This window comes from Pyrgilauda ruficollis, unplaced genomic scaffold (assembly GCF_017590135.1).
Source record: "Pyrgilauda ruficollis isolate IOZ18807 unplaced genomic scaffold, ASM1759013v1 scaffold16, whole genome shotgun sequence".
In the NCBI taxonomy this organism is placed as follows: Eukaryota; Metazoa; Chordata; class Aves; order Passeriformes; family Passeridae; genus Pyrgilauda; species Pyrgilauda ruficollis.
The window spans coordinates 451,641-466,166 of NW_024514764.1; the positions used below are offsets into that span (position 1 = coordinate 451,641).

A 14,526-nucleotide genomic window follows, 5' to 3' on the forward strand; every position below is an offset into this window, starting at 1 on the left:
TCTCATCCCTGCTGAAGGAAGGATGCTGGAGCTGCCATGGGATATCTGGATCTTCCACTCCTGCTGCAGTTCATGGGAAGCAGTCAGGAGAAAAAGAAAAGGAAAAGGAAAAGGAATGGGAAAATGAATGGGAAAAGGAATGGGAAAAAGAAATTCAGAGCCCAAAGTGACATTAAATAAATCCCCAAAGTGTTTTTCCTAAGGAAGTAACTGAGGGTAAGAAAGTGTGGCCACAAAAATCATGGAATTCTGAAATGGTTTGGGTTGGGAAGGACCTTCAAGCTGATGCATGTCCATGGGCAGGGAAAATTCCCACCATCCCAGGGTGCTCCAAACCCAATCCAGCCTGGCCTTGGACACTGCCAGGGATCCAGGGGCAGCCACAGCTTCTCTGGGAAATGCATTCCAGCCCCTCCCAGGGGAGAATTCCTTCCCAGTATCCCATCTACATCTCCCCTCTTCCACCTCAAAGCCATTCCTGCTTTTCCAGCTCATGCACAAATCCCAGAGATTTTATTGTGGCTTCGTTGTTTCCTTTTTTTCCTTTCTCCTGCTTAAAAAGATGCCGAAAACTCCAAGAAAAATTCTTTCCATATGATCCCAGCACTTTCCCTCTTGGCTGGAACTCTGGATGTGGTTTTGGGTTCTGTGGTGGAGTTTTTTTCATCCTTTTTTTTTTTTTTAATCCAAATTTTTTTTTTTACTTTTTATTTCCATCCCTGGGAGAGGCCCTGCAGAATTCCAGACTGGCAGCGAATCCTGAGGAAACCGGAGTGGGACAAAGGCTCAGGAGCCCGGCACAAGTTGGTGCAAGCAAAGAAAACCAGGGAAAAAATTCCTTTTGCCAAGGTTTCCTAAGGATCCAGCCTGACTTTCTGTGTTTCTCTTGGATCCCAGCACGGAAGCTGCAGCCTGGCTGGAGAGCTGCAGCAGCAGCAGCGGAGGAACAGCAAGGGAAGGAAAATCCAGGGATTCTGAGGGACCAGGTGAGTTACAGGGATCGGGATAAAGGGATGGGATCCCCTGTGGGAACATTCCCACCCTGCTGAGCAGATTCCTTGGGAAAAGCAGGAATGAGGGGGTTTGGGAGTGCTGGGCTGGCTTTAATTTGTCCCAGTTAAAATTCCCTATCCCATTATCCACCCTGCACACCCCAGGACAGAGCTTTTCCCAGCGGGATGCTGCTCCCGGTGGGATGGTGATGGACACAGGGCAGGAAGGAGCCGCTTCCAGGAGTCTCCACAGGTTTGGAAACTTCCAGGGAATTCGCTTCTCCAGCCCTTTGGAATGTGCTGCTCGCTCCGGGATGGGATCGGGATCCAGGCACCGCATCCTGGGGGGAAAATCCCACCCGGGAGCCTCTGCAGGGACAACCCCGAATTCTCGCTGAATTCCCAGCACGGGCAAATCCCGGGAAAGCTGCTTCTCCATCGGGAAGGGTGAAGGAGGGATCCATGCCTGCCGATTCCATCAGGGGGGTTTGTCCTGCGGGAGAAGCTGCCCTGGGAATGACTTTTACTGTAATTCCTGCTGAATCACCGCCTGGGCTGGCTCGGGAGCCGGGAATTCTGCCAGGGAGCCGCCCAGCCTGGAGCAGGGACAATTCCAGGACACTGCAGGAGTCAGAGGTGCGGGCAGGGACACGGAGAGGGAGAGAGGGAAGAGCTGTTCCTTGGGAATCGGGAACATCCTCCTGCTCCCTGTCCGTATTCCTTGGGAATCGGGAACATCCTCCTGCTCCCTGTCCCAGTGCGGGGTGGAATCCTGGGATAAAGAGAAGGAAAAAGGGAAAAGCTCTTCCCTTGGGAGTCACAAACCCCCTCCTGCTCCCTGTCTGTGTTCCCTTGGGAATGGGGAACCTCCTGCTCCCCGTCCCAGGGCAGGGAATCGGGAACATCCTCCTGCTCCCTGTCCCAGTGCGGAGTGGAATCCTGGGATAAAGAGTTCCCTTGGGAATCACAAACCTCCTCCTGCTAGGGCAGGATGGAACCTTGGGAATTTGCAGGAATCCAGGTGCACAGGAGTGTTTCCATCCAGGCACAGCCTCTCCTCCTGCAGCACCCCCATGGAATTGTGTTAAATCCGTCCAAACCTCCCTTGGTGAAGGGATATTTCCTTGGGAACCTCGTCTCTTCCCATTCCTGGTGAATTCCCAGCAGGTGAGCTTGCTGCTCACGGCTGGCTCCTCCCAGGATGGAGGAATTCAGGGAATCACCCCCACTGGAAACAGGCCCAGGCTTTAAAACATCAGAAATTTAAAAATAAATTTTAAATAATGGATAATTGCAAAAGGAGCTACAAATTCCCAGACAAATATTCACCCAGGCACTGCAAATCCAGCTGCAGCTCCACTCCTGGATCTCTCCATGGCTGGATCCTGTTTTTCCCTCCATTCCTGCCTCTCTCACAGCTCCAGCAGCACGTCCAGCCCCTCTTCTCCATCATCCCAGGGTTGGATAAACACCCCGGACAAGGACCTCGCTCATCCTCCAACCACGACAGGCAGTGGCAATTCCTAACCCACTTCCTTTTTGGGATACAAATATTCTTGCCTGGGAGTTCTCAAATCACTTCTGCCACAGCCCAGCTCCTGCAGGATCTCCGGGATATTTTATCCGACAGGAGCTGCCGGAGCTCGGCACCAGAATCCAGCAGCATTTTCCTTGGAAAACGCACAAAATCCTCCAGTGTTTTGGGCTTTTCCACAAGGAGCTGCCCACTAAGAAATTTTAGATCCTCCTGGGGGAGAAAATCAAACAAATCCTGGGGAAATCCTTTCCAAGAGGAAGTGCTGTGTCGGACAATCCCAGCCCTGAGGATGCCGCGTTTCCTGCTGCTCCCGATCCAAGGAGCTCCGGAGCCGTGAGGAGCTTCAGGCTGGAGAGAAGACAAAAGGTAAAAAGGCACAACTGGAATATTTTCCTTATTTCTGGAATGGTGCTGAGCTTCGGAGCTGGCACATCCGTGAGTTTTCCATCAAGGTTTTGGGTTTAACTGCGGGGTTTTAATCGAGGTTTGTCCTAAATTAAAAGGGGCAGTGCCTGGTGTTGTCCATGAATTTAAAGCAAGGATAGTTATGGATTTCTTTTTCAAGTGAAGTCCTAGGAATAACCCTAGGAAAGAAAACACCAGCAGGAATTCAGAGTGTGGCTCAGGGAACCCCAGAATTCCTGAGGTTGGAAAAGTCCTCCAAGACCATCAAGTCCATCCTGGGCAGGTTTTTAGGATTTTCTGCCCATTTAATCTTCCTGTGCTTCCATTTCCAGCTGGAAACTCAAAGATGACTTTAAAAATTAATGGAAATTAAAAAGGATTTAATAACATGGAATTCAAGCAATGAATGCTGATGGAAAAGGGGGATTGATCCCTCCTCCAGCTGCTACTGGAATGAGGTACAATTACGAATCCAAAGGATTTCAGGAAAGAACATTCCCTGCTCTCAGAGGCAAAGTCATTATTTTCCTGCTAATGAGGATTTCTTGGATTTCCAGGAAGCTGGAACAGTGTGGCTGACACTTCTTTTCCAGCAGGGAAGAATGGGAAGAAAACATTTCCCAGGGATGCTGGTCCAATCCCACTCCTGACAGGTTTTTCCTCCTTTTTTCCCCACCTGGCTCATTTTGTTCCCAGGGAAGCAGCTCCAAGGCTGGAAGTTCTCCCTCTGGGTGTCCATGGAAAGAAATCTATGAATCCTGGATTTCCAGTGGAATCCAGGCCATCCAGCACCCCCTTCCCGACCTATTCCAGGAATTCCAGCTGGTGGAAGAGGAGCCATTCCCAGCCCAGGGTCAGCCCGAGTCCATCTCACTAATTGGACTTTGGAGAAGATCCACAGAGGCATCGATCCAAGAAATCTGTCCTGGATGAGGCTCCACTGCAATCACTGCAATGACACTAATTACACATGGAATGGGAATGAGTGGCCAATCCTCAGCTCCAATCCTTCCCTGGGAACAGGTCAGTGAGGAGCCAGAGAAAATTCCTCTTCTTTTCACCTGTTCCTAGGGAGGGATTGGAGCTGATTCTGGGAGAAATCCAGGGGAAAAATGCCTTTGATGTGGAAAACAGAGGAATTTTCTCTGTCTCTTCACTGACCTGTTCCTAGGGAAGGATTGAGCTGAATCTGGGAGAAATCCAGGGGAAAAAAATGCCTTGATGGAGAAAAAAGAGGAATTTTCTCCCTGGATTTCTCCCAGAATCAGCTGAAATTTTCCTTAGAAACAGGTAAATGAGGAACCATAGAAAATTCCTCTTTTTTCCCCATATGAGGCATTTTTTTCCCCCCTGGATTTCTCCCAGTATCAGATGAAAATCAGAGGGATGAAAATCTAACCAAGGATTCCCAAACCCCAGGGTTTGTGCCGAGCAAATCCAGTTTGGTGCAGCTCTTTGGGTTTCCATTCCACACATGGGAAAATCAAACTGGAAAATACACACAGGAATTCCAATTGGAAGAGAATATGGGAATGGATAAACCATGGAAAGAAGTCACTGTCAAGACGCTGCCAGAGAACATTTAAAGACAGAAATGCTTTTGATTTCTGTTGCATTTGTTTTTCTTCTGGGCTTTTCCTCCCCCAAAAAATCAGGTTTTGGCTCTATATTTAAATAAAATTCCATATTTTGCCCTTCATTTTTAATTTTTTGGGATACTGAGGCACCAAACAAGCCAACAGAGCATGACTTTTGTCTTTTCCCCAGAAATTTCCTGTAGCGGTTGTTCCAAGAGCTTTTCCAGCCGAGCTTCTGCTCCCAGCAGGTTTTGTTTGGCTTGGGATTTTTTTCCCCCCGTCCTTTTGTTGACCTGGTGTCTCTCAGCATCTGTCACAGGTAATGCCAGCCAGGAATCGCCTTTCCCAGCGCTCCGAGGGGCACCATTCCCACCCGGAGTCTCCTGGTGCCACTCCAGGATCTGTTAATAATTAACCCCAAGGAAAGCACTCGCCAGGTGGCCCTGATTGGGATCGCCCCGTTAATGGTTTGTGTTCCCTCTCCTCCCCAGCTGCTCCCGAGGGAGGATGAGCGCCGTGATCCTGCTGCTCCTGCTTTCCGCCGGGAATGCCGCATCCCAGCCGGAGAAGGCGCTGCCCCGGCGGCGCCTGGCGTGCGTGAGGTGCTGCGGGCCCTCGGAGCAGCCCGTGTCCATCTTCTCCCAAAGGTCCGCCAGGATGAGTGGCCAGCCCGAATATTCCCTGCCCAAAATCCAGCCCACCATCGACATCACCATCCTCAAAGGTGGGTGGGTGCAGCTCGCTCCCGGCCTTCTCCTCGCTGCTCTTCCTTGGTGCTTCCCGACAGCAAAACTCAGCCCAAAATTCAAGAACAAAAGCAAGGGGTGCCAAAAAATGCCCAAAATCAGGTCAAGGGGTGCCCAAAATGTGGTCGTGCCCAATACGAGGTCAAGGGGTGCCCAAAATGTGGTTGTGCAAAAAGGTGCGCAAAATAAGGTCAAGGGGTGCCCAAATGTGCCCCAAAGTGCCAAAACAAGGTCAAGGCGTGTCCAAAACTGTGCCCAAGCAAAAGTCAAGGGGTGCCCAAAAGGTTGTCATGCCCAAAACGTGTCCAAAATTACGTCAAGGGGTGCCCGAAATGTGGTCATGCCCAAATGTGCCCAAACCCAGGTTAAGGGACGCCCCAAAAATGGTTGTGCCCAAAACAGGGTGAAGGGGCACCCAAAACAAGGTCAAGACGTGTCCAAAATGTGCCCAAAGGTCAAAGGGTGCCCAAAAGGTTGTCATGCCCAAAATGTGTCCAAAACAAGATTAAGGGGTCCCCAAAATATGGTGGTGCCCAAACATGGCCCAAAGTTAATCCTTCTGGGAATTGGGCAGCTGCTGATATCTGATTGATATTCCTGGGTTAATCCTTCTGGGAATTGGGAAGGTGCTGATATCTGATTGATATTCCCAGATTAGTCCTTCTGGGAATTGGGAAGGTACTGATATCTGATTGATATTCCTGGGTTAATCCTTCTGGGAATTGGGAAGGTGCTGATATCTGATTGATATTCCCGGGTTAATCCTCCTGGGAATTGGGAAGGTGCTGATATCTGATTGATATTCCCGGGTTAATCCTCCTGGGAATTGGGAAGGTGCTGATATCTGTTTGATATTCCTGGGTTAATCCTTCTGGGAATTGGGAACCTGCTGATATCTGATTGATATTCCTGGGTTAATCTTTCTGGGAATTGGGAAGCTGCTGATATCTGACTGATATTCCCAGATTAGTCCTTCTGGGAATTGGGAAGCTGCTGATATCTGACCGATACTCCCAGGATGGGCAAACATTGCCCCAGCAGCTCCTCTGCCACCTGTCTCCAGGCCATTCCTGGAACCTGAACTCCCCATCTTTGTCTTTCCCCGCTTTTCCCTCCCCGTGGCAGGCGAGAAGGGCGAGATGGGCGAGAGGGGATTCCCTGGAGCAGCCGGGAAGGCGGGAGAGCGGGGATCCCGCGGGCTGAGCGGCCGCAAGGGCCAGAAGGGCCAGCCCGGCCCCCAGGGCCACTCCTGCAAGCAGCTCTTCGCCGCCTTCTCCGTGGGCCGCCGCAAGCCCCTGCACAGCTCCGACTACTTCCAGCACGTCACCTTCGACACGGAATTCGTCAACCTCTACCAGCACTTCAACATGTTCTCCGGGAAGTTCTTCTGCTACGTCCCCGGGATTTACTACTTCAGCCTCAACGTGCACACCTGGAATTTCAAGGAGACCTACGTGCACCTGATGAGGAACGAGCAGGCCGTGGCCATCCTGTACGCCCAGCCCAGCGACAGGAGCATCATGCAGAGCCAGAGCCTGATGCTGGATCTGCAGGAAGGGGATGAGGTTTGGGTCAGGATGTTCAAGAGGGAGAGGGAAAATGCCATTTACAGCGAGGAGTCGGATGTGTACATCATCTTCAACGGGCACCTGATCAAACCCGCCCTGGAGTAGGAGCTCCTCAGCTCCAGGGAAAAGCTTTGGGCCATCCAGCAGTGTCTTCCCTCTAGAAGTGCATCTCTAATTCCATCTGGAATGGTTGTAGCCCTGGAAGAGCTGTTTTTCCACATCTGTGTGGGTCCAAGCTGCGCAAGGATTCCAGAAGGTTCCCAGCTCCCTCTGTGGCCCCTCAGGAGCATCCCTGGAGTTTGTCCATTTGACAGCAAAATTTTCCCTTCTTTCTCTGCATGTCCCACTCCATTTGGAATATTTGCAGCCCTTGGAAGGGTGGTTTTTCCACTCATTTGTGGATGGAGGGAACTGTTCCAACTGCACAAGAATTCCAGAAGTTTTCCAACTCTCCGTGTAGCCCCTCAGGAACATCCCTGAAGAGTTGCAAAGTTGGCAGCAAAAATTTCTCTTCTTTCCCTGCATCTCTCATTCCATTTGGAACATTTGCAGCCCTTGGAAGGGTGGTTTTCCACCCCTGTGTGGACAAAGGTGGCTCTTCCACCTGCACAAAAATTCCAGAAGATTCCCAGGTCCCTGTAAAGACCCTCAGGAACATCCCTGAAGAGTTTGCCAAGTTGACAGCAGAAATTCCACCTTGCTCTTCATCTCCTGCCCCATTTGGAATATTTGAAGAGTGGTTCTCCACCCCTTTGTGGATGGAGGGAACTGTTCCACCTGCACAAAAATTCCAGAAGATTCCCAGCTCCCTGTGTAGCCCCTCAGGAATATCCCCAAAAATGTGCCAACTTGGCAGCAGAATTTCCCTCCTTTGCTGTGCTTTAGATAAGGAATTACAATAATTAGGATATAATTATGATAAAACAATTATCCTTAAGGAGTGATTATCCAGGTGCTAATTAAGGAATTTTGTTATTCCTGTAAAAATCTCGGCTAATTAGAGCCACCCCCTCAGCAGCACCAGGTTGGCTCCTCTCAGGCAAGGATTTTGGCATTAAAATCAATATTTTGCACAGGAATTAATCCCAAATTCCGGGTTGGTTCCATTCTGTGTCATATTCCATGGTTCCAGCAGAATGGTGGAATTAGAGCAATAACAGCAGATGGATTCGGGAAAGATTTTCCAGGGAAACAGAGCTCGGTACAACCACAAGCTCCAGAGAAAAACTTCCCAGAAGAACATCCAGCCTGCCTGGGAATGTGCTTCCCAACTGAACAAAATGCTGGGAATTTGGGATTTGCCAAGCTGGGATTTCAGGCTGCGCTCGCATCTGGACGTTCCCATTCTGGAGCATCATCATTTCAGGAAAATGGAGGAAAAACTGGAAAGAAAATTATTTGGGGTTGTTTTTGTTGTTTTAGGGATTTAGGGTTTTTTTTTTCCTCAGAAATTACTGACTTGGAGCACCATAATTTCTGGAAAATGGAGGAAAATTGGGAAAGAAAAATGAGTTTTTCTTCAAGCAGTGGTTTTTAGGGATTTGGGGGTGTTTTTCTCAGAAATCACCATCTTATGGCACCATCATTTATGGAAAGTGGAGGAAAAACTGGAAAGAAAAATGAGTTTTTCTTCAAGCAGTGGTTTTTAGGGATTTGGGGGTTTTTTCCTAAAAATTTATGCATAGAACCATGGTGTATGCAGCAAAACCCCACCATTTATCCCATTCCTTCTTTTCCTTTCTCCCAGTCTCTCGTTTGCTTTCCAAATCTTTTATACAAAGAATCCAGGGAAATTCTTGCCAGGAAAACTCTTCCATGGATCTCACCTTCCCCAGCTTTGGGAAAAGTAGCTGAAATAAAGATTTTGCTTTCTGTACCTGGGGTTGTTTCTCTCTTTTCCATAAGTTTTTCCATAAGTTTTTCTGCATTCCCTGGCTAAAAGCACCACACTGACTCTGGAAAAGTCTGTGGGGGCAATTTTAGCTCCTTTAATCCAAAGAATTCCCAAAAGGAAGCTGTCACCAACTCCTTTTCCTCTAAATCAATCCCAAATCTTCAAGATCTCCCAAATTTCCTGAAAATAGGGAGTTTTAAAGTAGAAAATTCCAGATAAAAATGGATCCCAAGCCTTGAGACCTCGAATGTACTCCTGCTTCCCTCACCCTGCATCCTGAAAAGGAAACCTGGGAAATTTCCATGATTTTAAAGCCACATTGGAAAGCTCCACATCTTTTTCCTTCCTTTTCCTATTTCTTATCCCATCCCTAGTTTGGAAAAAGAATTCCCGGGCTGGCAGGAGCTCTGTGGTGGAGCAGGAGCATTCCCAGCTGCTCTGGAATTCCTCATTCCTCACAGATCCAGCAGTTTTCCCACAATTTTGGCTCTTTCCTATTTCCTGTTTGCTGCACTGACTAAAATTACAATTAAAAATTCCCTGATCATTTCCAGAGCTGGAAAAACCACACCCAGAATGTTTTCAATCCACAGAATTCCAGAGAAATCCCTTTCTCCTGGGAATCAGCAAAAAATCCATCATTTTTATCCCTAAATAAACTCACCTCCAGGAGAAATATTTGGATTTTGGAGCTCTCATGACTCATCCCAGTGCCAGGAGCAGGGGAATCATTAAATCCATGTCAATTCCAGGGGCACAACAACCTTTCCAAGCATCCAAAGGGATCCACAGGATCCAAATTATCCCTAATGACCTAAAAACCACCAGGAATCTTAACCTGACAAGATTTTGGGGGAAATGGAATATGTCAAAGCTGAATGTTCCCATATTTAAATCACTTTTCCAGGGCTGGACACCTCTTTTGGGAAAGAAATTTCCCTAAAATCCAACTTAAACCTCCCCTGCTCTGCTTGTTGAGCTCCCTCTATCCCAGGAATGCCACAATCCTCATTCCCATCTCCTCCCAGCCTGTTTTGGGGATAAAGAAGGGAATAATGAAATCTGCATCAATTCCAGGGGCAAAATCCAGAGGGTGCCCACAAGATCCAGATGGCCTAAAAACCACCAGGAATCTCAGCCTGCTGAGGTTTTTTTGGGAATTAATTAGAATCTCTAAAAGCTGAACGTCCAAAGATTTTCTCACTGCCACCTTTTAAAATCCCTTTTCCAGGCTGGAATCCCTAAAATCCAAGTTAAACCTCCTCTGCTGTGTGTTGTTCTGCTCCCTCTATCCCAGGAATGCCACAATCCCTAATTCCCATCTCCTCCCAGCCTGTTTTGGGGACAAAGAGCCTGTTTGGGTGTGGTTCTGTCCCTCTGGATGGATTTTTCTCGGGAATAACAACAGGCACCGGTGCCTTGGGCAAACTCTTCCCTTCCTCTCCAGGAGGAAACTTTGGATTTACGACAGGAACGAGATAACATCGAGGCCGATAGGGAAACCAGGCAACAAATCAGGCTAATGGATTGCCTCTGGATGAGTGGAATGGGATTTAATGACTCCAGCAAGGATCTATCCCACCCCAAGGATTGGGAGAAAATGCAGGAGATGGGAGGGGAAAGTGGGAAAACAAACAGAGAGCGCTTCCAAGTCAGGGAGCAATCCTGGCTAAAAGCTCCGATGGAGACTTTGGCCTTCCACACCCTCCCTGCACAGACTGGGAATGGCAATTCCCAAACCTGGACAGGCTGGGAATGGCAATTCCCAATCTCTGGACTGTCTGGGAATGGTAATTCCTAAACCTGGACAGGCTGGGAATGGTAATTCCTAAACCCAGAACAGGCTGGGAATGGCAATTCCCAATCCTTGGACATGCTGGAAATGGCAATTCCCAAGCCCAGAACAGTCTGGGAACGGCAATTCCCAAATGTGGACAGGCTGGAATCTCCATCCTTCCCTGGAATGAGAGATGGGATTCATTTGGGGGTTCCCTGTTCTTGCTCCCTGCTCTCTTCCTGTAAATCCTCAGGATTCCTCATTCTCCTCCTGATTTTCCAGAGTGGTTTTATTTTTCCTGGCAAGATCCAGGCTGCAACACCCGGAAAATCCCTGTGTGCTCTCTGCCCTCAGCACCTTCTCCTTGCTTAATTTTGGGAGATTTCCTGTTCTCTCCTGGGTTTTTCAGTAAAATCCCTGGGATTAGGATGGGGCAGGGCCTTCCTGTAGGGAAAACTCTGGATTTGTGTCCTTGCAGAGATGTGGGAAGAGGTTCATCCCCTCAGGAATGGGCAAACAGGGAGATGAGCTGGATCCCTGGGATGAGGAGGGATTTGCTTCCCTGTTCCCAAAGCTGTGGATGTTCCCTCCCCAGCTGCATTTTGTATTCCAGCCAAAAGCTGCTGCAGAGATTTGGGCACCCAACAATTCCTGCCAGACATTGGGAATGACAGCCTAATGCTATTTCCAGGGAAAATCACATTAAAATCAGCTCTCCAAGGAATTGCTTCGTCTCTGGATCGTTCTGGAAGCAAATCCCTCTCTGCTGGCTCCAGGTTGGAGTGCTGCAATCTCAGCCACCCCAAGGCCATTTCAGGAGTGAAATTCCATGTGCAGGAAACTGAAGAATTGCCACTGGATTTGGGATTTTGCTGATTCAAAACCCAGCGCAGAGCCCGTGAATTCCCAGGGGATCATATTGGAATCATCTCCCTTTTTCCATGCAAGGAAGAACCCAAAACAATTCATCCACCAGATCATTTCTCCCTGTTTTTCTGCGTTTTCATTCCTTTTAAGTCAGAATCCTGAATTTTTCCAGCATGGAAAAGACACCTGGACAGGGATGGGCTCAATGCTGCCAGAGATCTTTTCCCACCTCAGCGATCCTGTGATTCCAGGCATGCAGAACCCTCCATTCCCATTTCCTGCCTCTGTCTGTGTGGCCCAGCTCAGCTCCCAGGTTTTTATCAGGTTAGAAATCCACAGATCTGCTTTTCCCTCCCTGAAAACGTGCTGGAAAAATCCAAACACCATCGAGTGCCATGAATTAATTCCATGGAAATGCTTCTGATTCCTGTCAGGAGCCAGGCACAGACACGTCAGGAAATAAAAGAATTCCAAGTGTGGGATGGGGGCCCGTCAGCCCTGTCTGGCACCCGGCATATGGGGCTGGAATCTGTGGAGAAACGGGACAGGGATGCAAACAGGATGCTCTCATTAATTCTGGGAATGCATAATTAATTAATTACCCTGCCCAGGGGAGCTGCTGTCACCACGGCTCCCGGAGCCAGCGCTTCTCCTCCGGTGAAGCAGGAATTGTGCACGGAATTTGTGCTGCCTGGCTCTTGGAATCAAGAATTGTGTATGGGATTTGTGCTGCCTGGCTCTTGGAATCAGGAATTGTGCAGGAATTGTGTATGGGATTTGTGCTCCCTGGCTCTGTTGTTCCTCCTGGATGCAGGAATTGTGCCCAGGATTGCTCCCCATCCCTGGAGGTGTCCAAGGCCAGAGCCTGGAGCACCCTGGGACAGTGGAAATTGTTCCTGTTCATGGCAGGAGTTGGAATGGGATGAGCTTGAAGTCCCTCCCAATCCAGAGCATTCCATGATTCTTTGTTTTGCTAGGAAAAGCCAGGAGTGCATAAATTCATTGAGGGCTTGGAGGGATTTTTATTCTTTATTTTTTTCCAACAAATTCTCCAGAGAAAACCGTGGTGGGATTCACCTCTGGAGCAGGCAGGGGAAAAGCCCCAAATCTCCCTCTGGAATATTAAATAAGGATCTTCTGGAGCAGGGGGGGCTGCAATCCTGGATCTCCCATCCCAGAGGGATGCACCAGGATTATAAACCCCAAATCCAGCCAGCAGAGGTGATCCATGGAAGGTGAAGGGAAAACTCTTCCCTGATAATTCCCAGGTCACTGCACTTCCAGGCCTGGGCTGTGTTTGCATCCGGGGCCAAATCCCCACAGAAATTCCTTCATTATCTCCCACTCCCACAAGCCAGGGCTGTTCATTCCCAGCTTTTCCCAAGGGCCGCTGCTTTTCCTGTTGGGAAAGCACAGCCGGTTCATCCCAGGCTGAGGGAGTGGGATGCACCCAGAGTTTGGGATGACTCCTGGCTCGAGGTCAGGAATAGGATCCAGGGCTTAAAGGCTCAGGAGCAGGGAGCCAGCAGGGACAGCTTCACCTCCCGTGGCTTTCCAGGGAATGATGGGCAGATAGGGAGGATTAAGTGTGAAAGGGAGAGGGAACACAGAAACCCCGGAGCGCCGCCCATCCCATGGCAACAGCGCCGGATTTCCATGGAGTTCTCCAAACAACGCCCAAAAGGGCAGGAATGAAGGATCCAGGAACACCAGGAGCAGGGTGAGGTGAGCAGCTGAGGCATTCCAGGTGAGCCAGGGGCTGGAGCTGCATAAAATATCCTGGGAATAAATCTGGGGATGAAATCAGCCGCTCCTGCCTCGGCTGCAGCTCCAAGGAGCAGGGACAGGCATTGGAAATTGGGATTTGTAGGATTTAAGGATGCTGCTGATGGATCAAGGCTGGGTCAGGACTTTGTGGCGCAGGGAATGTTTGGATTCCAGGGATAATCCCAGCCCCGGAACCTCAGGGAATAGAGAGCTGGGAGTTTAACAGAGGGAAGGTGCAAAAATTCCATGTGTGCCTTGCCCTTACTCCAACATCAAGCCACTGATAAATCCCAGGATAAATTCCAACTTAAATCCTGGGATAAATTCCACACTTCAGGCACTTTCCTGGATTTTTCCTCCCTTGGGGAGCAGCCAGGAGAGATCCCAAAGCCAGAGGATTCCATGGTGACCCTGCTGAAACCCAGGAAGTGCCCAAGAATCCCAAACCCTTTGGGATGCCCACCTGGAATCTGCCCTTTGGAACTGCTGTCTCCTAATGCCACTTGTCCAAACTGCACCCATGATTTCCCCCCCTCAATTAAACCCATTTTTCATGGAATAAAAAGTGAATCCCTGAAGGAAACTGCTCCTCTATCCCAAAGGTTGCTTGGTGGATTTTTCCACCCACCCTTCCTTCCCGTCCTTTGGTATCCAGCAGCTGGAATTCCCTTTGTTGCATGGATCTCATTGAATATTCATAGCTGGAGCCTGAACCAGAAATTCCAGTTTATTTTTTATTTATTATTTTATTTAATTTTTTACTTTATCCAAATTATTTTTCTACCTCCTGAAGGTCAGGTAGGCACCAGGCAAATTTTCCATAATCTTCCCGTGGGTGGATTTGTTGGTTTTTTTTCCAGCAGAGCAGAGCCAACATTTGGAATCCTTGGATGAATCAAAGGAAAAGCTGAATAAGCTGGAATTTGGAAGGATTGTCTGTCGAGGTATTAAAAATGTCACTCAATCCCTGGGGCTGAGGGATTGGGGCTGGAATGTGTGGAGAAAAAAAAGGGATCTGGGGAGTGTCGGTGCTGTCTGGAGCTTCCTGGGAAGGGCTGGCTGGGAGGACAGATTTTCCAGGGAATTTGTCAGTCTTTGTGGAAGGATGACATGTTTTGATGGAATGTGTGCAGGGAGGTTGGCAGCTCAGCTGGCTCCTCAAAATTCCACTGCCAAGCTGCCAGGAGAAGCCCAGGAACGGCGTTTGGGGTTCAGGGAAAAGCCAGCAGAGCTTCCTAAGGCATCGAGCAGGTCTGAGGAAAGATTTGTTAGGATGGGGAGGGAATCCCGTGGAGCAAAGGCTGAGTGACACTGGAGAGATGATCTGCAGGAGCTGCTCCCAGAAAAAAAAATTCCTTGGGCCAGGAAAAAAATAAACTCCTGCAAAGCAGCATTC

At 49.0% G+C, this 14,526-nt stretch overlaps 1 protein-coding gene across 1 annotated transcript; it reads left to right on the forward strand.

Moving 5' to 3' along the window:
• The first annotated feature begins 631 nt into the window (after positions 1-631).
• On the forward strand, positions 632-6,930 carry C1QTNF8 (C1q and TNF related 8). The gene is given in 4 exon segments (XM_041462643.1): positions 632-828; positions 830-990; positions 5,014-5,235; positions 6,383-6,930. Coding segments are annotated over 4 exon segments (1,128 nt in total).
• Positions 6,931-14,526: the final 7,596 nt, after the last annotated feature.